This window comes from Ahaetulla prasina, chromosome 1, assembly GCF_028640845.1.
Source record: "Ahaetulla prasina isolate Xishuangbanna chromosome 1, ASM2864084v1, whole genome shotgun sequence".
NCBI classification, from domain to species: Eukaryota; Metazoa; Chordata; class Lepidosauria; order Squamata; family Colubridae; genus Ahaetulla; species Ahaetulla prasina.
The window spans coordinates 165024508-165048929 of record NC_080539.1 but is presented as its reverse complement, the minus strand read 5'-3'; the positions used below and the strand labels follow the sequence as shown (position 1 = coordinate 165048929).

The 24422-nt window shown below is 38.6% G+C and overlaps 1 protein-coding gene across 1 annotated transcript in view; it reads left to right on the top strand.

Moving 5' to 3' along the window:
- Positions 1 to 24422, top strand: part of LRRC63 (leucine rich repeat containing 63) — a 36736-nt gene that overhangs the window by 7927 nt on the left and 4387 nt on the right. Inside the window, exons 4-11 of the mRNA XM_058180443.1 lie at positions 1169 to 1272; positions 10427 to 10876; positions 12379 to 12537; positions 14064 to 14221; positions 16399 to 16497; positions 20364 to 20500; positions 21773 to 21856; positions 23096 to 23335. Coding sequence (XP_058036426.1) covers positions 1188 to 1272; positions 10427 to 10876; positions 12379 to 12537; positions 14064 to 14221; positions 16399 to 16497; positions 20364 to 20500; positions 21773 to 21856; positions 23096 to 23335 — 1412 coding nt within the window. The 5' untranslated portion in view covers positions 1169 to 1187. The remainder of the gene's footprint in view (positions 1 to 1168; positions 1273 to 10426; positions 10877 to 12378; positions 12538 to 14063; positions 14222 to 16398; positions 16498 to 20363; positions 20501 to 21772; positions 21857 to 23095; positions 23336 to 24422) is intronic.

Here is a 24422-nt window from a genome sequence, read left to right as displayed (position 1 = left end):
GCTGAAGACGTATTTATTCTTCCGAGCAGGACTGGCATAAAAAGGGGTTTTTAAATTGGATTTTAATGGGGTTTTATTTTATAATTTATGTATTTTATGTATTATATGTATTTTATAATTTAATTTTATTGGCCATATTGAATAAGTTTTTTAATAGTGATTTTATTGTATTGTATTGTATTGTATTGTATCTGGCTGTTAACCGCCCTGAGTCCTTCGGGAGAAGGGCGATATAAAAATTAAATTAAATTAAATTATTATTATTATTATTATTATTATTATTATTATTATTATTATTATTATTATTATTATTTTGCTTTTTTTTACTACCGGTTTGGCGAACTAGTAGCATTTTTTATTACCGGTTCGGGTGAACTGGCCCAAACCGGTAGCGTTTCACCCCTGCTTATGACCATTTTTCACAAGTACAACTGTTGCAGCATCCCCATGGTCACGTGATCAAAATTTGGATGCTTGACAACTGACTTATATTTATGATGGTTGCAGTGATCGTCTTTTGGAACCTTATGACAAGCAAAGTCAATGGGGAGGCCAGATTAACTTAATAACCATATTACTAACTTAAAAACTGGAATGATTCACTTAACAACTGTGGCAAGAAAGGTTGTAAAATGGGGCAAAATTAACTTAACAAATGTCTCGCTGAACAACTGAATTTTGGGCTCAGTTGTGGTCATAAGTCGAGGACTACCTGTATTTGCATGTGCGTGCTAGAAGATGAGTCTTAAATCCCAGCATCTTGGAAAGTGGAGCTGCATGTCTTTGGACATTCCAGTTTTAAAGAGTGAGCTGTATTTAAAAACATTTCTGTCAAGGAAGGAAGGAAGGAAGGAAGGAAGGAAGGAAGGAAGGAAGGAAGGAAGGAAGGAAGGAAGGAAGGAAATGAAATTGTAATTACTTTGATTTCCAGCAATGGAATCTTTATAGTTGTTGTCTGATCTTTTTTTTATATAAAGGACCAAGGAAAAATAATTTCTTCCAAGCAATTTATTTAACAAAATTATTTTTAAAATTGGAAGTTCTATTTGTTTATAATATAATTCTCTATATCCTTAGTGCTTCCTTTAATGTTCTTTCAGAATGTTAATTATTTTGATTTATTCTTTAAATTTTTGTTCTCCCTATATTATCTCTTGACTTACCACAGGTTTAACAAACATAAGACCATGTCTCAGCTTCAGTTGCTCCGGAGACCTTTGTCTCCAAAGATGGAACCTGAACAATATATTCTAAAGAAGAAATGCACAAAAGGTAAGGTAGTCTTGTTCAAGGTTTACCTACATATAGCATTACTCTTTATTGTAATGCAAAGCTGAAGTATAACTCAGATCTGGGCGCATAGTGTTGACCGTGGCTGATCCCGTGCTATGTAATGATAAATATTTGATGATTTATGACTCAATTGTTTCCTTAAAAGAAAATCTCATTTGTTTGTAGTGAGCATAGTTAGAACCTTTCCTCGGCACTCCATTCTCTTTCACTGTAAGCAGCTTCATGCAGAAAGGCCTTCAAATGCCAGCGAAATTAAAGGGGGAAGATTAGGAAAAACAGAAACAGAATTTAATTTAGTTTTCACTGACACCATTCTGAATCTCTCTATTTCTTTCCAGGCTTACAAATCATTCTTGTTTCTGTTAGATCAGGGTTCTCCAACCTTGGCAACTTGAAGCCTGGAGGACTTCAACTCCCAGAATTCCCTTGCCAGCGAAACTGGCTGGGGAATTCTGGGAGTTGAAGTCCTCCAGGCTTAAAGTTGCTAAGGTTGAAGACCCCTGTGCTAGATCCTTACATTGCTTTATATACTGAATTCTATTCTGTAAACTTTCTTCTTGAGATTTGATCAACACCTCCCAGCCACCAACCATTTTTTATTGTTTTCCCCTTTGATATATACTGCATTTGACTTAGAATTCAATCCCCATTCATTCTAACAGGTCACAAACAGGTCACTCTGCTTTTTTCAACTCATCCCATATTCATTCTTGGTTGCCCAGTATCTTACCAACAGACACTTCCTATGTGCCCCCCACTCCCATTGTATTCAACTTACTTTTATGTCTCTCTTGACATATCCTGCTGTAACGTCCCTGTAACAAAGTGTAACAATGTGAACAAGTTTGTATACATCGTCATTTTCACATTGTTCAGCAAAATCTCCTTCTTTGCAACTATTCACATACTTGCAATAGTGGCGAATATCTGTAGCTTCAGTGTAGGATGAGGGTGAAGGTTCTCTGAGCTTGTAGGTTGGTTTCTGAACGTTTTGTTAACAGGCTAGGTAACATCTTCAGCAGAGTTTAGAGCAGGGGTCTTTTTAAACTTTTTAAACGGGGTGAATTCACGGTCCCTCAGACTGTTGGGGGGGCCAGACTCAGTGGTGAAATCTGAACCGGTTAACTACTGGTTCGCTAGTTGTGCATGCATGCTGTGCAAGCACATTTGCAGTGCGCACCACGCCAAAAGGAGGCATGGGGCAAATAGAATAGCATGCGGGGGGGGGGGTGATCAGCTGTGGCACATGATCTTTTTATTTTTATTTTTTTATTTTTAAAAGCATTTTAAAAGCATTTTTTTTATTTTTAAAAGCATTTTTTTACAACCTATTCAGGTTGTAAAAAAATGCTTTTAAAAGGTAAAAAAAGGCTCTGATGATCATTGGGTGGGCATGGGTGGAGGGGCCAGAGATTTTTGCTACCGGTTCACCAAACCACCCACTGCCATCGCTACCGGATCGGCCGATCTGGTCCGAACCGGAAGCATTTCACCCCTGGCCAGAATATAGTTTGAAAGGCTGTTTCTAAGGGTGCTTGTCTGCACATTGGTCTCATAGCTGTTTCAGCCTTCTGGACATGGCTCCTTTAAGAGCCAAGGTTTCCGAGGAATGAGGAGGGGAAAGTTACCATAGAGACAAGGAGTTGATGCTTCTGAGAGCTCCTGCGGGAAGCTAAAGAATTGGAGGGAAGTGGAGGAATTCCCCCCCTCTCCATGGAGCTGTGTGTAGGGGGTGTTGGTCAGTCTGTGGGTAAAAGTAAGTGGGGTGAGAAATTAAGTTGGCAGCACAATCGAAGCTGGGCCCAATGTAAGGGAGACTGCGGGGTTAGTTTGGTCAGGCAAATTATTAACACACACACACCACTATCAAAGTGGATCCTGGGTGCTGCGCTGCAATAGAGAAACTGGCAAGTATCAGCTGCATGCCCAGTCACCCATCCACCCCTCTCTCTGTGTGTTTCTCTCTGTGTGTTTCACCCAGTGTTACAGTCCACCACGCAGGCCGGGAAGGGCGCACCTGAGGCAGGGTGGCAGGTGGCAGCAGTGGTAGCTGGGTGTGCTCAGCAAACTGCTTGATGAACTTGGGCAGGTGGATGTAAAGCGCGTCCAGGCTCCAGGGATACCTGTGGGAGAGGAGGAGGATGGGCATTGGCCAGGCCCACGGAGGGAGGGATAGCCACCGCCACGCCCACCTGCAGGCCACCACCTATGAAGAGGCCTCCAGGGTAGGCACGCAGTGCCAGCAGCAGCTGATGGGGACTTGGCCTGAGCCCTTCTTCAAAGAAGCCCCAATGATGCCACTGGCCTCCTTAGGGCAGAGATGGTTCTGGGCACTAGATTGGCTCCCTGCAAAGCAGTCATCTGCCAAGGAGCATGGCTGGATAAATTGCTTCAGTGGGCCGTATCTGGCCCAGGGGCCGTAGTTTGAGGACCCCTGGTTTAGGGGATGTCAGTGTGGATCCATCAACAGACACATTGACCTACAACCAGCCTACAAAACCCTCAGAATTCAGCCAACTGCACAACCAATCAGAGACAGCACCGACCCTCAATCAACACACGCAACCCCCTCCCACCAGCAGTTCACCTCCCAATGACCCTGACTTGATGTAACCACCTTATCACAAGACCCATCACAAGACTCTCCCTGATGACACACAGCTAACCCATCACAAGACCCACCACGAGATCCTTACTTGACACACCAGTAGCTGAAGCCCTTATAAATAGAAGAACAATGACACTGACATCCCCTAAACTCTGGTAACGAAAGATTTGGCAACCATCCCACAAGCTCAGAGAATGACCTTCACCCCCTAATCACATACTACCTACTCCCTTTATACCAGCATTTCCAGATCTTCAAATATATCCATTTATACTCTCTTCTTTAGTAAACATTATGAATTATATGAATGTATCATCTTTCTCTACTTTTTCACCATTTATATGTTATCATTTTCCATGCCTAACCCAATGACCTTGTCTCTCATATTTAATTTTCAAATCCATCTGCTCTTTGCATCGTATTTTCTAACTAACATTCTCTGCAAATCTTTGTGTTCTTGGTAAATAAGGCAGGATTATCAAAAAACATACATATATTCACATCCCCAACCTATACATCACCACAATCATACATTTATTCATGAATAAATTAAACAACAAGAGAACTTCACACATACTCATCTCATCCTTGTCTCTGTTGACTTCTTTCACCAACCTTTCCATTTATTCTCATGCATGCTTTATTTCCATGAACGGTATAGTATATCACTCTTATCATAGTGGTATGAAACATTGCATATTTACTTGATTTATTGAGTGTCATAATAAAAATCATTGGATACGACATGGGTGGCCAATAAATTACATCATCATCATCATCATCATCATCATCATCATCATCATATTTTAATTTTTATACCGCCCTTCTCCCGAAGGACTCAGGGCGGTGAACAGCCAAGTAAAAACAATACAATATATTACAATAAAAACTATTTAAAAAATTTATTCGATAAGGCCTAAATTTAAATATAAAATACATAATATAAATATAAAATAAACCCCTTTTAAAACAAATTAAAAACCCCTATCAAGCCAGTCCTGCTCAGAAGAATAGGTACGTCTTCAGCTCGCGGCGAAAAGTCCGGAGGTCAGGAAGTTGTCGAAGTCCTGGGGGAATAAATGGAGTTTCATAAATAATTGTATTAGGTATTTTCTCTAAATCAATAAACCTGCAACCGTTTTTTTCTAATCTACATCAAATATCTGCTAAAGAGTAAACATCTGGTTTATACACAGATCTGCCAGCTGTTCCTGTGGAAATAGAAGGCCCTTTACAGAAAAAGCTTGCAAAAAGCTTGTAAAGTAAATGTAGAGCAGTGTTTCTTATTTTTATTTTTATATGTTCTCATGATGCTTTCCCTCTTTTAAAAATTATGGAGGACCCTCAAAAGAGTTTTTGCTTGAGGACTTCCGGTTTGGCTCTGCTTCGTGCAGAAAGCAGCTATGATTTAGCTGCTGACTCCCTAGTCTGTAAAAGCTGTTAGGACATCGTAAATCAGTCCAACAGCTTGTATTCTTTCCTCCGGGCGAAGGAGGAAAGCTGAGCAATTAGATTTGAGGTTGAGATGCCCTTATCTGGTGGGAAGTTCTCCTTCTATAATCTGATAAGCTCCGGGCTAGGAGAGGCATTTGCCTTCATGGCAAACAAACGAAGCATCCAACCGCCACGACAAGAATTGATTTAATGACGGATTTAAACGTGGACGGAGCAAAAACTGGAGTTCTAACATCTGCTTGTAAGAAGATTGTGAAACCCTGAGGATTTATTGGCTGCGAAGATAGGAGAGAAGAAAGCAAATGGCGGTTTTGTGGAATGTGTGCTCTGAAAACGAAAGTAGAAATGCTTACTAACAGCTAGTGTTGAAGTAGAAGAAAGAAGATACATAGAAACATACTGACTAAACGGAAGATATGAGAATTTTATGATTTATATTTTTTCTCTTTTTGGGCTTGACTTGTTATATATATTTTAAATGGCTTTTAAGCAAATAGTGCCAAAAGTGTGTTGAAAAAGAAGATATATAGGAAGATACTGACTAACTGGAAGAAATGAGAATCTTATGATTTATATTTTTTCATCTTCCTTGGGATTATAGACTTAAAAGATAGGGTTTTTTTGAAATTTTCTTTTAAATTTTTTTCTTCTTTCTCTTTTTTGGTTTATTATTAAGCTATCCTTTTTTTTTAAAAAAAAATGGCCTTTAAGCAAATAGTGCCAAAAGTTATTAAAAACTTTGAAATTTCAGCTGAAATTTCTTCAGCTCAGATTCAAAAATTAAAAGAAGAAATCAAAAAGGAAGTAAGAAATTTTTTACAGGAGTTTTTGGAGAGTCATTTTTTAGAAATAGATCAAAAATTTGATGAAATAGAGAAAGAGATGTTGGATTTTAAGGAAATGGTGGAAGAGCAGAAGAGGAAATGAAAATGGTAAAGGATGCAATTGCAAATATTAAGTTCTTGTATTCAGATGCAGGACGATCTTGCAGAATTTAATAAAACTAATTTAGAGCTGCAAAGGAAAATAGAAGATATTCAAAAAAATCAAAACAATTGGAACTTAGATAATAAGATGGAAGATATAAAGGCAAAGGTAGATAGGGCAGATGAAGAAAGAGTAATATTACAATATAGATTAATGGAATATGCTATAAGGGTGAGGGGGTTGAAACAAAATAGGAAGGAAAATTTAAAGGAGATTTTTACGCAAGCCTTTGCACAGATAAAGGGTGTGAAGCCAGAAGATTTTGAGATTAATATTGAAAGAATTTATCGTGTTAATTCTTGGTGGGCAAGACAAAATAGAGTACCTAGGGATGTGGTTATTTATTTTACAACTAAAAAGGTTAGGCATGAAATCTTGCAAGCCTTTTATAAAAATAAATTTCAGATATTGGGACAAGATATAAAATGATGAAGGAAATTCCTCCTAAAATGTTAAGAAACAGAAGAGAATTTGCTTTTTTGGTGGATGAGCTTAAGAAATATCAGATATATTTTAGATGGGAAGTCCCAATGGGTTTGTCACTGAATTTTAGAGGTAGAAAGTATTTTCTTAATTCAGTTATGAAAGCGAGACATTTTTATATTAATGTTTTAAAGAGTGGGAATCCTTTGTTGTTAGATGCTAAGTTAACTGGTTTGGAAATGATGCAAAATAGAATGGAGAGGGAGGAATGTTTAAGATGTGAATATGATGATTATGGTTAATTTTGGAATTGATTTGTTTAGGATATAAATTATAGGACTTTTGTTATTTGTTATTTGTATGGTATAAATCTATGGGATGATATTATTCAATTGTGAAGGATGGAAAGTGAAATTTATGAATTTAGATAATGTGGATGTAATGATTTTAACTGCTTACTGTTATATTGTGGATGTAGTTTAAATGATTATTTATTTTAATTGATACGTTTATAGATAGTAAAAGTTATGAAGTTAAGCTGGAAATATTATATTTGAGAGATTTTATTTGAAATGATATTTGATTGATGGAGTAGTATTGGAAGATTGGATATTAAATCTACGACAATTGAAGAAATATATAAGTGATGAAAATTTGAATTTGAGAAGCTGGATTGTAATTTAAGAAATGGACTTATGAAATTTGAAGGAATATATAAGTGGGTGAAAAAAATTGAACTTTAGAAGATGGACTAATTTTAAAATGGACTGTAAGAAGAACGGACATTAAATGTTATGGCAACTGAAGAAATATATAAGTGATAAAAATTTGAGTTCGAGAAGATGGACTGTAATTTGAGAAATGGACTTATGAAATTTGAAGGAATATACAAGTGGAAAAAAATTGAATTTGAGAAGATGGATTAATTTTAAAATGGACTGTAAGAAGAAGTAATATGTGAAGTTGGTATTGCTTCTTTTCTTTTCTTTTTATTATTCTTTCCTATCTTTTATTCTTAATGTGAGGATCTAAAGTTTTAAATTTTTAAAGGTGGGAGGTTATGTATATTTTGCATACTTTAGCCTGTGATTGTTGGTTATAATACCCGGTATTTGCTCTGGGAAGTCTGGGGGAAGGGGAGGAGGGGGAAGGGGGAAATGATACATGGATTGATTATTAATGTACAGTAAATTTTGAAGATATGAAATTAAAAAAAAAATTTAAAATGATATTGGGGATGCTCGACTGCCATTTCAGGAAGAAAAGGAGAGGAGTAGAAGGAGGAAGAAAGTAGGTAGGAAAGAGTAGAGAAGGAGGAGGGAATAAGAAGGTTAGATAGGGTGGAAGAAGGGTGGAAGAAGGAGGAGTGGAGAAGGAGGAGAGGAAGTAGTAAAGTGAAGGAGATGAAGGATGGGAAAGTAGTAGAGGTAGAGAGGAAGTAGTAGAGGTAGAGAGGAGGTTGTGTAGAAAGGAAGTGGCAATCGGGCAGGCCTGAATCAGTTATAAATAAAAATTAATGATTAATGATGGATAATAGTTTGTACATAAATATGATGTTGGAAAATGGAAATAAAAATTATTCAAAAAAAAAAAAAAGAGTTTTTGCTTGAATGGGTTATATTTATCTCCACCCATCTTTTAATCATATTGCTGTAATTTTACTGTTATTTTTATTGTTTCATTGTTTTATTAATATTTACATTTTTGTATTTTTATCATTTTAATAGCCCCATGGCGAGATGGGTGGCAAATAGTTAATAAATAAATACATTTATCAATATTCACCAGATTAAAAAATGAAATTGACACATTTGTAGAATATTTATTTATTGAATTATGTAAAACTAACAATATTAAATCCATTTTACATCAAGATATGTAAAATACTTTTCATGAAATAATCTATTTTAACAGATAAAAATAATGACAGGAATGACACTGTCTTACATTTTTACAAATGTCTTCAATATCTGGCAAATATTTTTGATTTTTTTGACCTCTGGGAGATTCTTGAGGGACCCCAGGGGTCCTTGGATCATCACACTTTTAGAAAGGTAGAGCATTTCCTGCTAACAGCTGTTACATATGTAAATAGCGAGTGAAGCCAGGGATGTAGGCTTCACTCAGGTCCGTATTTAGCTGGATAATTTGCATGCCCACAGCTGATTGGTGGATTCAAACAGGGCCCGCCGCTGATTGGTGGATTCAAACAGTGGGAAAGTAAGGCATTGTCAGTGACTGAATCAGTGGGACAGTTCCCTTTAAAAGGGAGCACTGCCGGCTAAGCCTTTGCAGAAGTCACTTAAATAAAGAACTGAAGTTACTGTCTGTCATCCTGCCTCTTCAGTGCCTCCCGATCTAACAACAGCGAAGTTGGTACTACTGTTTTTTTAACATGCCAGAAGTTCAACAAAGCCCAGTTTTACCCTCAGCCTCTTCACATTATTCTCTTCAGGCTAAAACCTCTCATCTAGAATCTACCATGCAAGCCAGCATAAGGTGGGGAGATATAACATAACATAATATAATATAACATAATATAATATAATATAATATTATATTATATAATAATATATATGATATGATATGATATGATATGATATGATATGATATGATAATATAACATAAGGGGCATGCATAAGCGCACAAACGTGCCTACCGTTCCTGTCCTATTGTTTTTCTTTTCTTCTTCCTATATACATATATGCTTATACCTCCTTATATTTACTCATATATGTGTTTATATATTATATAATCTTTTTGTGTGATACCTACATATATTGTTATGACAAAATAAATAAATAAATAAATATTTACAGTGTACTGATTCAACACTATCCAGGTTTCAGGAATGTTTCAGCCAGGGGTGGTATTCACTTACCTTCGCTACTGGTTCTCAGGGCCTTCCGTGCATGCGCAGATAGTCAAAAAGGTGGATAAATTGGATGTGATTATCTCCGGGAGGGTGGGCAGAGCCACCTGCCGCCGCTACCAGTTCTCCCGAACCGGATAGAACTGGCTGAATACCATCACTGGTTTCAACCCACATCAGACCACAGAAGCAAATATTTTTGGGATGCAGTGTGATGCAATTTTGAAATTGCTATAAACAGTTGTTAAGTGAATCACATCAGTTGTTAAATTAGTAACGTGATTGTCAAGTGAATCTGGCCTCCCCATTGGCTTGTCAGAAGGCCAGAAAAATGATCACGTGACCCCCAGAACACTGCAACGGTCATAAATGTGAACCAGTTGCCAAGCATCTGAATTTTGATCATGTGACAATGGGGATGCTGCAATGGTCGTAAGTGTGAAAAATACTTTTTTCACTGCTGTTGTATCTTTGAAGAGTCACTAAACGAATGGTTATAAGTCAAAGGATTTCCTGTACTTCCCCATTACTTCTACTTCAGGAGCAATTGCCAATGGGCTGTTCTTTATCATCTTTTGCTGGATGCTGGTGTGAGAATACCTACATGTGAATATAATGACTGGAGCCAGCAATTTTGTCCTGCATAATTCATGTCAAATTAATACATTTTTATTTTAGTGCTAAAGTTTATAGACACATAGCAAATATACATTCAGCTTGCAGTTGTCTAATTCTGATGTTGTGTTGTTTTATTTTTGGCATCTGCCATCTTTGTTTCTATAAAACAGGCGTTCGTGAAAAAGAGAAAGAACCCGAAAAAGTGCTTGGAGGTGTTGACAGCCAGCCTGAAAAGAGCCAACCAATTTCTTTGTGCTTTCCAGATGACGATTTTGGTGCCCAGCTTCCAGGCCCTCTTAAGAGAAATTTCGTTATCCCTGTCTATTTGACTGGTCCCCCTAGCTTCCCAATGCAAAACCGTCGTGCCCCTATGCGGTTACAGCATCCTACGCTGCACCCATTTCATTTACCATCAGATTTTGTGGTGAGCGGTGTGACTATGGTAACCTCTCCTCTCCGTTCTGTAATCCAGAAATCTGTCCCTAAAAAGCCATTCATTTCTCATTATAATTGTGAAGTCTTCAGTAAGCAGCTGATTGCTAAAGAGATGAAAGGTCCAGAGAAAGTTTCCACCATATATTTAAAACTGGGCAAGTCTGATGGAACATTGGAAAGTCCAGGTATTGTCCTTCCATTTCCCATGTTTGGGTTTGTTTTAGAGAAGAAAGGGAAGGAGTGGAGGTCTCTCTTCATTTTATCTATTCAAAAAAGCAAACATATGAAATAGTATTGGTTGAATGACTGGGGTGGGCTTCAGATCAGAGGTGGGTTTCAGCAGGTTCTGACTAGTTCTGGAGAGCGGAAATTTTGAGTAGTCCGGAAAACCGGTAGTAAAAATTCTGACTGGCCCCGCCCCCATCTATTCTTTGTCTCCCAAGTCCCAGCTGATCTGGAGGAAATGGGGATTTTGCAGTCACCTTCCCCTGGAGTGGGGTGGGAATGGAGATTTTATAGTATCCTTCCCCTGCCACACCCACCAAGCAATGCCACACCCACCAAGCCACGCCCACAGAACTGGTAGTAAAAATGTTTGAAACCCACCATTGCTTCATATCCTTTAGCAATGGGTACTGCCCCGTTGCTGGGTGGGTGTGGCCATGGTGGGCATAGCCTAGTCGGCCGCCTGCATCACAGCAGGGGGGGGCATTTTTTTGCCCTCCCCAGGCTCTGGAGGTTTTCTTCGAGCCTCCGGGAGGGCGAAAACCGCTTCCCCTGGGGTCCAGAGGCCCATTTCCGGACTTCCTGAACCTAGGCCCAGTTTTTGCCCTCCCGGGCCCTCCACATGGCCCCTGCACTTACCTGGAATGATGAATAGGCCACACGGAGACCCCGGGGAGGGGTGGAGTGGGCGTGGCCAGCCCGGGGTGGCATTTGGGGGTTCGCTGAACCCTGTCCTTGGCTAGAGGATCACCCGAACCCTGCCAAATTCCCAGGAGTCCACCCCTGGCTCAAAGTCAACCAAGGAGTTTCTATGAGTGGGAAGGGAATAGAACTCGAATTTGGGATTCTAATAATATTCTTAGGTAAACTCTGAGTTGTCATAGGGCAAAGTAGGTGGATGAAGGGCTGAAGACATTAGGAGAAATTCTTTTCTCAACTGAGTATATATGGGATCTTGCTCTAGTCTAGTTGGGACTTAAAGAAAAGCACTCCTATTACAAGCCACAAACACAGCATTTTGTTGTAAATCTCACTTGTAAAACACATGGGATGTCCTACTTCCTAAAAAGGTAAAAATATGATACATTCAAGAATTAATTAAATGAAATATATCCCAGCCTTCCTGGGTTGTATGACTTCCGCTGAGTTATAAATAAACCAAATTTAAATTGACTACAGCAAACATTAATTAGGCATAACAGTAATCTCTCAGATGCCAATATAAAATATTTCTTTCTTTCTTGATAATTTGAAGCACAAGCAGTTCCAAACAGAGGAGGATACCACACAGCAATACATTTCCTGAATGTATCTCGCGTAGCAAACCTATTTTTAAATTCCTTATACTGTACTCACTTATTTGGGTTTTTACTGTGAATGGCAGATAAAACATTCAAAGGCTGCAAGGATTTCTCTTTTTTATGAATGAACCAACCATAGTTAGATGGATAATATTTTTCAGAAAAAAGTCAAAGGAGCAAAAAAAGTCCAAAGAGCATGTGGGATGAAGAACAGATCATGCAAGATGAGGAACAGATCATGCTGGATAGGGAACAGATCATGCGAGAGAAGGAACAGATCATGCTGGATAGGGAACAGGCCATGCTGGATATGGAAAAGGGTATGAGAAAACAGAGCATGCTCTATGATGGTATAACTTGTTTTTATAACCTGTAGTGAAGTGACTTGGAAGGGTGTACTATTCAGCCAAATGTAGATCCATGCTTAAACCCACTCTTTCATAGCGCTAAACATAAGCACATTGGCTGATTTATACATTGCATTATGCAACTACTTGATTGCAACCGTGGTTTATTAAATAAGCCATAATTGCCTAGATTCACAACTTGCAGAATCATAAAACATCATTTAAAAAACCCACAGCTACATTTACCAATTATGCTAAATTTATTCTTAGATTTAATAATATATTGAATTCATGACAATGTGCACAGCTGACCCCTTAGTTTCCCAATGGTTTACACCAGTGGTGGCCCCAGTTTGGGGGAACCAGTAGTGGCGGCGGTGGGAGGCTCCACCCACATGCCCAGACATCTCTGCACAGAAGCATCGTGCATGCAAGCAAACCAGTAGCGAATGAAATTGAAACCCACTACTGGTTTACACCCCTTCTTTCTTTCATATCATACATTATACAGTATTTTGTATGATAAAGCAATGTCTGATGAGATATCCAAAAAGAGAAGTATGTGTAGCACTGTTGAGGAAATAAATAGGATTATTTCTGGTGTCTGTATTTTTCTTCTTCTTCTTCTTCTTCTTCTTCTTCTTCTTCTTCTTCTTCTTCTTCTTCTTCTTCTTCTTCTTCTTCTTCTTCTTCTTCTTCTTCCTCCTCCTTCTCCTCCTCCTCCTCCTTCCTCCTTCCTCCTTCAACAGCCCTGCATACATTCTCCTATCTGCTCCCATTCCAAATGTAATATAAAGTCCCTATTTCATTCTCTTTTATCTGCACTGTTTTACTGAAGAAAGCAAGGGATACAGTTCATAGTCCACTCCCTATCATAGATATTGCTAAACCTTTCATGCCTGAATAAATAAGTTTGATGTCACTTAATTAGGTCATTTACAAATGCAAAAGCCTAAAAACATTTCTAGGGTGGTCTGTTAGCAAGCCTTGTGAAGCCACAGCATATGATTACCTGGGAGAATTGCAAGGGAGGGTATATTTATAAAGCCATCAGCTTATAGAAGCCTATGAAGCCTTTCTCTTTACCATGAATGCTATGTCATCATGAGTTCCATTCAAAGGTTAGGCTGGACTAGACTGGACAGAATTGAAACATAACCTTGAGGGAGTGGCAAATAATTTGTCCAGTGAGCAAGAAAATATTTACAAATCCAGGATGATGTTGCTTCATGAATGCATCACCAACAATATCAGAAGCTCATGTTTTGCAAGAGCTGATGATTTATTATGTGCCATCAAGTCAGTCAGTGTCAGCTCTTAGCAATCCAATAAATAGATTTGTACAAGAGTTGCAAGTCTGAAGACTGAGCGTATGTCACTTTTTTAAGCACCAACATAACTTCGAACAATCCAAATGATCGTAAGTCAAGGACTATCTGTATTCTCTCCTCGCCTGTTATATATGTATTGCCTAATACTCTTTGTTATGTTTATTGCAGAATTCAAAGAAGAAATGGATTTTATTAAATCATTTGTCTCCGGAGCTGGATACGATACTGAATTAAGTGAAATAGATAAGGCCAATGAAATGCTAGACAAGGCTGAAATGGCAGTTCTGTTTTGCATCATGCATAGAAAAACTGGACTTAATCTTAAGGTATAGTCCCCAAATAGACAAGTATACTGTCTTGTCAATGTATTTTCTATACGAGTTTTAGGATCTGGTAATAACTGGAATTGCCACTATCATTTTCTTTTCCAGGAAACACCAGATTGTATCTAGAATTGCTAATACAGAATACTCTGTAGAAACACAGAATAGATTTTGCATATGGCTATTAAATAAATATGCCATTTTGTAAGGCCATATATTAATTTTTATGTGATATAATCCTTTCATATACACATTTTCTGTCCATTTTCACAAGACACAGAGTAATGTTTTCTGATGAAATTTCCATTTATTGCCTCAAAAATCTTCATGGGAAGTTAGGCTGCACACAATTGCCCTCTGATCTTAATAGATGAGCACGAATTTAATTTTGGACTCCCTCATTAAAAATTCAACACTATCATGAACGACACAATGGCTTCATTTACATGACACAATAAGCCATAGTAAAGATTATCTATCTGCCTGTCTGTCTGTCTATCATTTAGAATAGCAGAGCAGAGCAGAGCAGAATAGAATAGAATAGAATTCTTTATTAGCCAAGTGTGATCGGACATACAAGGAATTTGTCTCTAGTCTAGTTCATAAGTTTTCAGTATACATATAAATAGCAAGTAATAGGTCATAAACCATAGTTACAATCAATAATTATAAGTTACAAACAATTGATAAACCATAAGAAACCAATAGGAGAAGATAGTAGGAAAGATGAGAAATGAGACAGTGCTGTGGGAATTACATGTTCAGTAGAGTCATGGCACGGGACGAAAATAATCATTATAAAGAATTGATAGTCATAGATGCTATTATCTACTTCCTTCTTGTCATCCTTGGCTTGTTAACCACATGTGGAGGCTTCCTGAAATATAATATGTACTTTCCAGTCCCTAATTGGGATTTGGAGTTATGGAAACCAGAATTTAAAAGCAAGGTTTATTGTGGCTTTCTACTCTGGCTTCTACAGTTCCAAAATAGTGCCCATCTAGTCCAGAAGAAGGACTAAGCCTCAAGCAAGTGTCTGGCAGGTTTTGTGGAAGATGACTTATAGTACATATATGTTCTATAGGTAGTCCTCACTTAATGACCACAATTGAGCCTGCAGTTTTGGTTGTAAGTTGTTGCAGTCATTAGGTATGTCACCATGTGACCTAATTTCATTTGATTTCATGACCATTTTTTACAATAGTCGTAAAGCAAGTCACTGTGGTTGTTAAAAAAACCACACGGTTATTAAGTAGACCTGTTCTCCCAAATGGGCATTTTTTTGGTGGAAAGCAACCAAAAAATCACAAGAAACTGGCAAAAGATGTTGCAAATTGCAGTCGTGGGACCACAGGATGCTTCAGTGTGTTCACATGAAAGGGTGTGTGGGGCAGGCAACCTCTTTTTTCCCCTTCAAATCACAATTCATTGAACAAATCATAGGGCCTCATTTATATATAACATAAAACCAAAATGGCAAGGTGGGGGGGGGAGACATATCTGGGCTGCAAAAAGCCAGACAATCATTACCTGGCAGGAGGGAGGTATGCAAAATTTGTATTTTTATAAGTAATAGATGAGTTTGCAGATTAGATTTGTATCCCTTTCTTTCTCTCAAGCATGCATGCTACTTACAGTCCTAGTAGCAGTAGTAGTAGTAGTAGTGGTGGTGGTGTCTAGTTGATTAATGAGAAGCAATGATGAAATATTTTTTCTCCGATAACCATTTTATTGTTCAAGGGGCTGTTAAATAAATGTGGTGATAGGTGGTTATAATTCCAGATCTCCCACACATTTTAGCTTCAGTACAAAGCCAGTTTGATGCAGTGGTTAAGGTTCCAGACTAGTTCCAGTCCCACCTTAGGCACAAAACCAGCTGGGTGACCTTGAGCCAGTCACTCTCTTTCAGTTCTAGGAAGAAAACAATGGCAAACCACTTCTAAAATCTTGTCAGATAGACACCAGGAGTCAAGACTGATTTAAAGACATACACACAATTCATAGGGACTGGTAATCAATAAATTCCCTGAAACTGCATCGTTTAATTTAGGAAACAGGTTCTGCTGATGCATCTTTATATAGACATGTTCAAATCTTGAAGTCTAAATTCTGACAAATCCCTATTCTTTTTAAAAATAAACATTAATTTGATATATATTTTTTTGCTTGATAATCTTTAGGCACATTTTCTCTCTGAACTTCCTGACCTCTTGCCTTTGTCTGATTTCTTGCTGTACCTAAACTTGTCATATAATAATCTGGATTGCTTTCCATTAGAGGTGAGTGTAATATGTACTTTTAAAAAAATGTATATCAGAGAAGCTTTTGTTTATATAATCCATAAACATAACTGTGGCTATATATTTTCCTCACTGATTTGCTAGATGTTTAGAAATTAACTGCTTAGTGGCTTAACTGCCAATAAACAAAGTTTCTTTGGTTTGAATAATTACTTCACTGTATTTTTTTATATAAGTTTCTTCTATGAGCTTAAATCGTATATATGGAATTTCTCCCTCACTTTATTTTCAAAAGATCCACTCTGTGAGACAGATGGAGCTATCAATGATATACTTCAAAGAGAGTGTGCACCATGCTGATTTAAGATTTGAACCTGGGTATCTCCAGTTCCACTCTAATGTCTTTAGAATAGAATAGAATAGAATTTTATTGGCCAAGTGTGATTGGACACACAAGGAATTTGTCTTGGTGCATATGCTCTCAGTGTACATAAAAGAAAAGATACGTTCATCAAGGTACTTTACTGCTGCATCTTAATAGCTCTCTGAGAAGGCATAATTACTGTATGTTCCAATGTAACTTTCTCAACTTAGTGCCCTCCAGCCATGTCAGATGGCTGAGGAAAGGTCATTGTGAGCAAGCCATCTTCTGCCCTAAGCAGGAAGACAAACTACAAAACCTCTAAGGTCCTTTTCAACGTTGTGCTTCCATATTGTTTCCTCATACAGAAACTATGTCCTCAGAAGCCTAGCGATGCAAGGGAAAGAGAATGGCCTTTGCTTTCCTAGTATGTGGGTGACAAGGTAAAGAAGCACAGGAATCTACCAGTAAGGACCTGTGGACTGCTAGACCAAACCCAGACCAAGTCCCTAGTCCAGATCAGTGCCAAATATTAAAATCCAGAAAATGATTTCCAATACTAACTTTATTGCCCAGGAGATAAGCAATTTAAGCTTGTCAGGCAGAATTGTCCTCAGTCTTTTCAGCCTGTTTTTAGGACTGTCTGGGTTCAAATCTTTTCTCCCCCTGAATAGTATTCTGACATATATGCTTTTCAAAATATGCTGCCTGATAGTCTTCCATAGCTACACTTAGTGGTTCTTCCTGACACCTACGTTTCTACTCCACACATATACCATAACTTTCCAACAATGGGTGCTTCTCATATGGGTTTTTTCCCCCCATATATTTTCCATATACCTTCTTTTTGTGTTCAGAAATCTGTATTCTGTGGCCTCCTTTTTCTTAGATCCAGTTTTGGCCCAAGATATTTCAGTGTTTGAGATGAAGCAGCAAAAGGCCTAGGGCCATGATGGCGAACCTATGGCATGCCGAAACTGGAGTGCATGCGTGTGCGCGTGATGGAACCCAAAAGAGCAGCTGGCCCACCTGCGCATGTACACATGTTTTAAATAACAAATTCTTTACATTTGAATGCCAGCTCCATTCTATCCCCATTGCCTCAAAGACAGATTTCAATGCAATCACTATCACCATTGACTGGGTAACCTTGGCAATATCCAGATAAGCCAGAGGGGATCAGGTTGAGAAAAAAAATGATCTATTTCCTTGACTCATAATTATCTTTGCTCAGAATTACTTACCTGTGCTGTCCGAATCTTTCACCACCTATCAATTCTTTCCATGATTGCTCTTAAGGTATATGTCAGTAACTTTGCCACCTACTCAGTTGAGTAACTCACAATCTTTGGCTTGGCTTTATTTTTAGTTTATTCCTTTTCTGCTCTGCCTTTTCCATTGTTGCCAAGACAATTTTATCATGTACAACATTATGAAAATCCACTCTTTCCATTGTATTCTATCAGCTAAATCTTTGCTTCATAATCTGCCATCATAATTATTGCCATGTTCCTATCTGCTTTATGAACCTCTATTAGGAAAAGAAAAGAAAACAATAGTTATGTCATTCCTCACCATGTAATCCTTATGAAGTTATAACATGGTGGTGTCTGACTTCATTTATGTGAATAACACAGGCACTAGGCCACCAATGTGGTTATTGCCATCAACTGTGTCAGCAGACTCAAGAAAACAAAAATGAGGGTGATTAATTTTCTGACTTTGTCTGTGTTCATATAACAGGGTAGCCCATTTATTAATTAATTCTTTTGCCTGTGGAACTAGCCAAATTGCTGTATGACCTTGGCCCTTGTTTGACAAGGAAGGGTGATTTGAGTTCAAATAGTTCTGGTTAATTATTATTAAGAAATATATTTCCTGAGATGTATTATGTTCAGGGTTTTGCACAGAAAAGTAACTGGTTTTTTCACCCTGCTGTGGGAAACAGTAAAGTATTTGTCATCCTCTCCTTGTCCAACAACAGCAGAAACATAACCTAGTAACTAATTTCTTGTAACATGAGCTCATGGTGTAGCCTTCAGTTCAGCCCCAACCCATAAGTGATCTGTCTGTCTTTAGATGATAGATAGATAGATAGATAGATAGATAGATAGATAGATAGATAGATAGATAGATAGACAGACAGACAGAGGCAGAGGCATGTCTGTCTGTCTGTCTGTCTGTCTGTCTCTGTCTATCTATCTATCTATCTATCTATCTATCTATCTATCTATCTATCTATCTATCTATCTATGTAGGTCTTTGGTTATTCGGGTTTTCTCCCACGTAAAATTGGAAGTGTCTTGGCGACGTTTCGACAAAGTCTCATTCGTCATCTTCAGGCTTCAGCTTCGTGCTTCTGGGAGCAATGTGTGATTGCAGCTGTTTCTTCCTTTTTAACTGCTAGTGGGGGTTTGAACTGATTGGGTGGGAGCTTGGCTGTGCTCTGATTGGCTGGGGGTGTGTCCTGTTTGGGTGGGGGCTTGGTTGTGCTCAGATTAGTCTGAGTTGCAGGGGGATTTGAGCTGGTGAGCTGCATTGCTGTTGTTTGGCTTCATGGTCGTGGTTGTGCTACATCTTCATAGTGGGTGTCAGCCTGCTGCCTGTATGGATTGGAGGGGTTTGAAATGGCTAATGTTGCAGCTGCGGTCTGGCTTCTGGTCCTTGGTCGTGCTTCATGATCAGTGTGGGTTTGGGTCTGCTTTCTGGGTGTGTGTGTGGTGGTGACATCCTGTGTGGACCTCGTGAGTGTGGGTCTGGTGTCATTCCTCGTGTTAGGGACTCATTTGTCAATAAGGGCGGGTTTCCAAATGGCTGGTAGGCGGGAGGTATCATCTCGTTTGTTCATGCTGTGTGGGCGTTTTTCTATCTCGATGGCTTCTCTGATTATTCTGTTGTTAAAGTGAAGACCAAAGAGATATCACAATCAGCAAAATATATGCAAGCATTGAAAGGAAGGGAGAAAGACATGAAACTAGCTGACTTCCATAGCTCATACATTTTTTGAGGTCTACATGGTATAAGTGAGTCCAGTCCAAGAGAAGCTAGTGGAAACAGCCATGGCTGACAAACTCCTATAGATGCATTAATAGAAGAAAGGGCAATCCACCAATTTCTTTCCTTTGCTGCCTTAAATTGCAAGAAGAGCCCCAATTGCTGGTTTCCTTATTATAATGGAAGATAGCTCAGCTAACATAATTCTCTGTCAGCTCGAGGCCTGTTGAATAGAGCTTTAACACAGCCATCTAGCTGTCCCTGAGGTAAATGACAACATCAAGGAGAGATAAAATTTGACTCAGTTGAAGAACAGTGTTCCCCCACCTAACTATTGCCTTCCAGTGAAGTTTCTTTGAAATAACCCTGTATCTATGGAAACATTAGGGGGAAGAGAAAAGTACTGTAATCATAGTTTTAAATTCAAGTGCTGGAAGGTAACAGGAAACAGGAATTCCCATCAGTAAACCAGATTTACTAACATTTTTGTAAAAAATATACTTCCTTTACGGCAATTTCTAACCCTTTACACACAATTTGTCTTTTATAGGTGATTAATCTGCAATATTTACAAGTGCTAAAGCTCCGAAATAACCCTATCAAATCCATCCCAGGGGAAATCTCTGATTTGAGGGATCTTAAATTCTTGACGATGTCCTTCAACCTGCTCACCACTCTCCCACCTGAGTGTGTAATAATTTTAATTAATAATTAGAAATATATGGAAAGAAGCTTCCAAATTGGGGGGGAGGAGGCACAGACTTCTCATAAATGATTGTATTATCAGTTATTTTTTAAAAAAGCTATCTGCTTTGACTAGTGTTTTTTTTTTAATTTGAATTTATATCCCGCCCTTCTCCGAAGACTCAGGGTGGCTTACATTGTGTTAAGCAATAGTCTCATCCATTTTTATATTATATACAAAGTCAACTTTTATTGCCCCCAACAATCTGGGCCCTCATTTTACCTACCTTATAAAGGATGGAAGGCTGAGTCAACCTTGAGCCTGGTGGGACTTGAACTTGCAGTTATTGCAAGCAGTTGTGTTAATAACAGACTACATTAGTCTGTTGAGCCACCAGAGACCCTAACACCACAGCTTCGATTTAAGCCTGTCTATCTCATGGGGATGCGGATGAGATGAAGCTGGCAGAATTGTGTTCTGGCAGAAAAAGGAAATTATGTTTGTACAAGTGGAGAAAGGTCTGTAATGAAGCCTCAGTTCCATTAAAAATTGAAGCCCTGATACAAGTTGTTCCCTTAGTTTTCAATACATCAATACAAAGGCTGTGAACTTACTTTTTAAAAAACAGCCATTTTAGAAATATAAAGAAAGATAAGACTTTCAATTCTTTTCAATACTTTCAATACTTAGAGAAAATATGCTTAGGTGGTAAGATGGATCTTGTATCCTGTCTCTACTTGCTGTAAATATTCTTTGGCCAGAACAGAATGAATTCTAGAACAGGGGTCTCCAATCTTAGTCCCTTTAAGACTTGTGGACTTCAACGCTTTGCTGGCTGAGGGACTCTGGGAGTTGAAATCCACAAGTCTTAAAGGGACCAAGGTTGGATACCCCTGTTCTAGAAGAAGGCAACAGGCTGGGTGAGGCAAAATGGCTACAGTACAATAGTTTTGCTTTATAAACAGTTGGGAAACTTATGAGCGCGTCAAAAAAGACCTGGGGATGACATAAACTGCCCATGATGTGAGTCACAAATGTTTGCTTCTTTATTTAATGTAGAGGCCATCTGACTTCTTAGCGACTATGGGCAACTAACTGTACAATGAAAAGAAAAACCTGCCCCAATAAATGTATTTGTTCACACAACATGTATAGTTCACTGCAGAAAGCTCCACAAACTCTGACCAAACTCTGTTTTAAGGGCTATGGGACTGACAAGCTTTCTCCTGCTTTTCAATGATTACCAGTGACAGGAAGGCCTTCTGTCTTTATAGGCTATTTACCCTGCCAAATCTTCAGAGTCTTGATGTTTCCTATAATGAACTCGAATATATCCCTAACGAAATACAAAATCTCAGGTATTGTACTGATTTTCCAGTTTTGAGAAGAGGAGGACTTTTCTGGTCTTCCAGATGTTGCTGGGGTAGTTTCCAGCAGGCCCAACCAGCATAGACAATGGTTGGACAAGCTAAAATCTGTAGTTTGGAAACTATGTCATTCCCCCCATTTTATAAGTAAGATGCATTGCTTTTCTTGAATTGCCTGAAATGTGGGAGGCCTACTAACCGAAGCTTTTCTCTCCCTATAGGTTATCTCAGAAAAGACTAATAATGTGCAAAAGGGACACAGGACTCTGCTTAGACTTAATGAGACTATCTTGAGCTATTTATCACTACAGAGTCCTTGGGACCACGTTAATTTTGCACAGGCTGTTGTTAAAATAGAGCATTCTGGCAGATTAAGAAAAGCATTCACTGATGCTAAGACTTTTCTTAAACTGCCAGAATGCAGTTAAACTCCCCTGTAATTCACTTAAGAATTAAAGTAGTGTATTTCAGACTTGTCAACTTTAAAATGTCTGAACTTCAACTCCCAAGATTCCCGAGCCAGCACACCGACTGAGGAATTTTGAGAGTTGAAATCTATATGTCTTAAAGTTGCCAAGTTTGAAAAACACTGAAGTACAGGATGCAAAAAGAATTGGCAAACAGTAGGACAGGACTCACACATCTCTAGATTGACACATACTCTGATTTGTCTCTCCCCTTTTCACTTCTACCTTCTCCATTTTCACTGATGGGAAGACCTGAAAGATTAGGCTAAGAATAGCTCACCATGGAGAAAATCCCTATGCTCTCTAAGACTTAACAATGGTTTGATGGCACATAACCAATTAATCAATCTTCCTTCATTTTGTTGTGTGGGGAAGAAGCTATCCATCTGTCATGGTTCCTGTGAGTAGCTTTTCAAAGCACTTGTCAACTGTGTCTGGTGACAGAAAAATGCATAGATTTAACGTGGTAGAAGGCAGAGATTACTTTCCCCTTTGCACTGTCTTGACAGTGTGAGGAGAAAAGTCAAGAGGAGAGTCTTAACTTTCTGTCTTTGCGTGGAAGGAAGCCCTCTACTAATGGAGGTGGCAACAGTTGCTCCTTGGTGTGGGCTGAAAGGAAAGGCTCTGCCAGCTCCCAGTTGCCTGTAAAATTTCCATACCAAGATAATTTTGTTCTCCCATACCTGGGCATCCAAGAGAACTATGCTCCAAATAGACCTGATGAATGCATAAATGGTGGAGTGTCATTTTTTAAAATTCTCAGAAGCCTAGTCTACCTGAACTTGGAAGGAAATCTACTTTACTCCTTGCCTTGTGGGATTCTGAAACTTCAGTTGAAACACCTACTGGTGGAAAACAACTTCTTGCATGCCTGTTTCTGGACTGAGACTTTCCTGATGCAACCTCAGCGCCTTAGGGACATGGCTGCCCTGTGTTTCGTTAAGCACCAGCTGTGGAAAATATATCATCATTTACCAGAGGAGATTCACGATATCATAAGCAAGTAAGTAAGGTGCCATCACTGCAAGAGCTCTGGTGAGTGCAAAAAGGAGATGATGAAAAAGCTCACCAATAATCACAGGGCCAAAAAAAAAAAAGTCTCCTCAGAGGCAGCTGCCAGTCTGTACCAAAATGAGCAAGACCAGGTTCTAAAAAGTGTTTGTAACAAGATGGAGCCACATTGAAAGCCATTTGATGTGATGCAATAAACTATAATACCTCAAGTGATGAACTATAGACACTCACCTATTTAAGTCATGGTTTATTGAATAAGGCTGAGGTAACGGAAGGATTTAGTAAATGGGTGAAGCAAACACAGTATAGTAAGAATGCATGTTTTCTACAAGCTCTTCAGCTGAAGAGCTTGTAGAAAACCTCCTTTTAAGAGGTTTTGGGCTGCGATGAAGCACTTACCTTATTACTGCTCCTTTCCAGCTGGGAAAGCCATGCTTTACATCAGTTACATCAGCTAGCAACTGAATCTGCCTGCCTACAATCCATCTCCTCAGAGCAACTCAATCTGCCTGCTTTGCTGGCTGAGGAACTCTGGGAATTGAAGTCCACAAAACTTAAAGTTACTAAGGTTGTAGACCCCTGATCTAAAAAATATAAATAAAATGAAATAATAAAATAAAATATTTGTGCAGCTTTCTGAGATTTGTTGTGTTTCTGTAGTGTTTCACTTTACACAAACACACAAAATCTCACAAAGCTGTATGTGGCATTTTGTGTGTGTGTGAGAGAGAGTCAGTTGTGTTGTGTTGTGTTGTGTTGTATGTGTGTAAAGTGTGAAAGTTGGTTTTTGAGTTTTTTTGTGGCTGTGTGAAGCCAAGAAAGTTGGTTTTTGAGCTTTTTGTGGCATTTTGGGTGAAGTGCAGCTGCTTTTACATTGTATGTGAGTCAGTGTGTTGTGTTGTGTTGTGTGTGTAAAGTGTGAAAGTTGGTTTTTTGGTACCTCTTATTGTTTTGTATACTTTGTTTATTATTTTTATTATTTATTATTATTGGTCACGCCCACCCAGTCATCTGACCATCAAGCCACGTCCACCAATTAAGCCACGCCCACAGAACCGGTAGGGAAAAATTGTAGA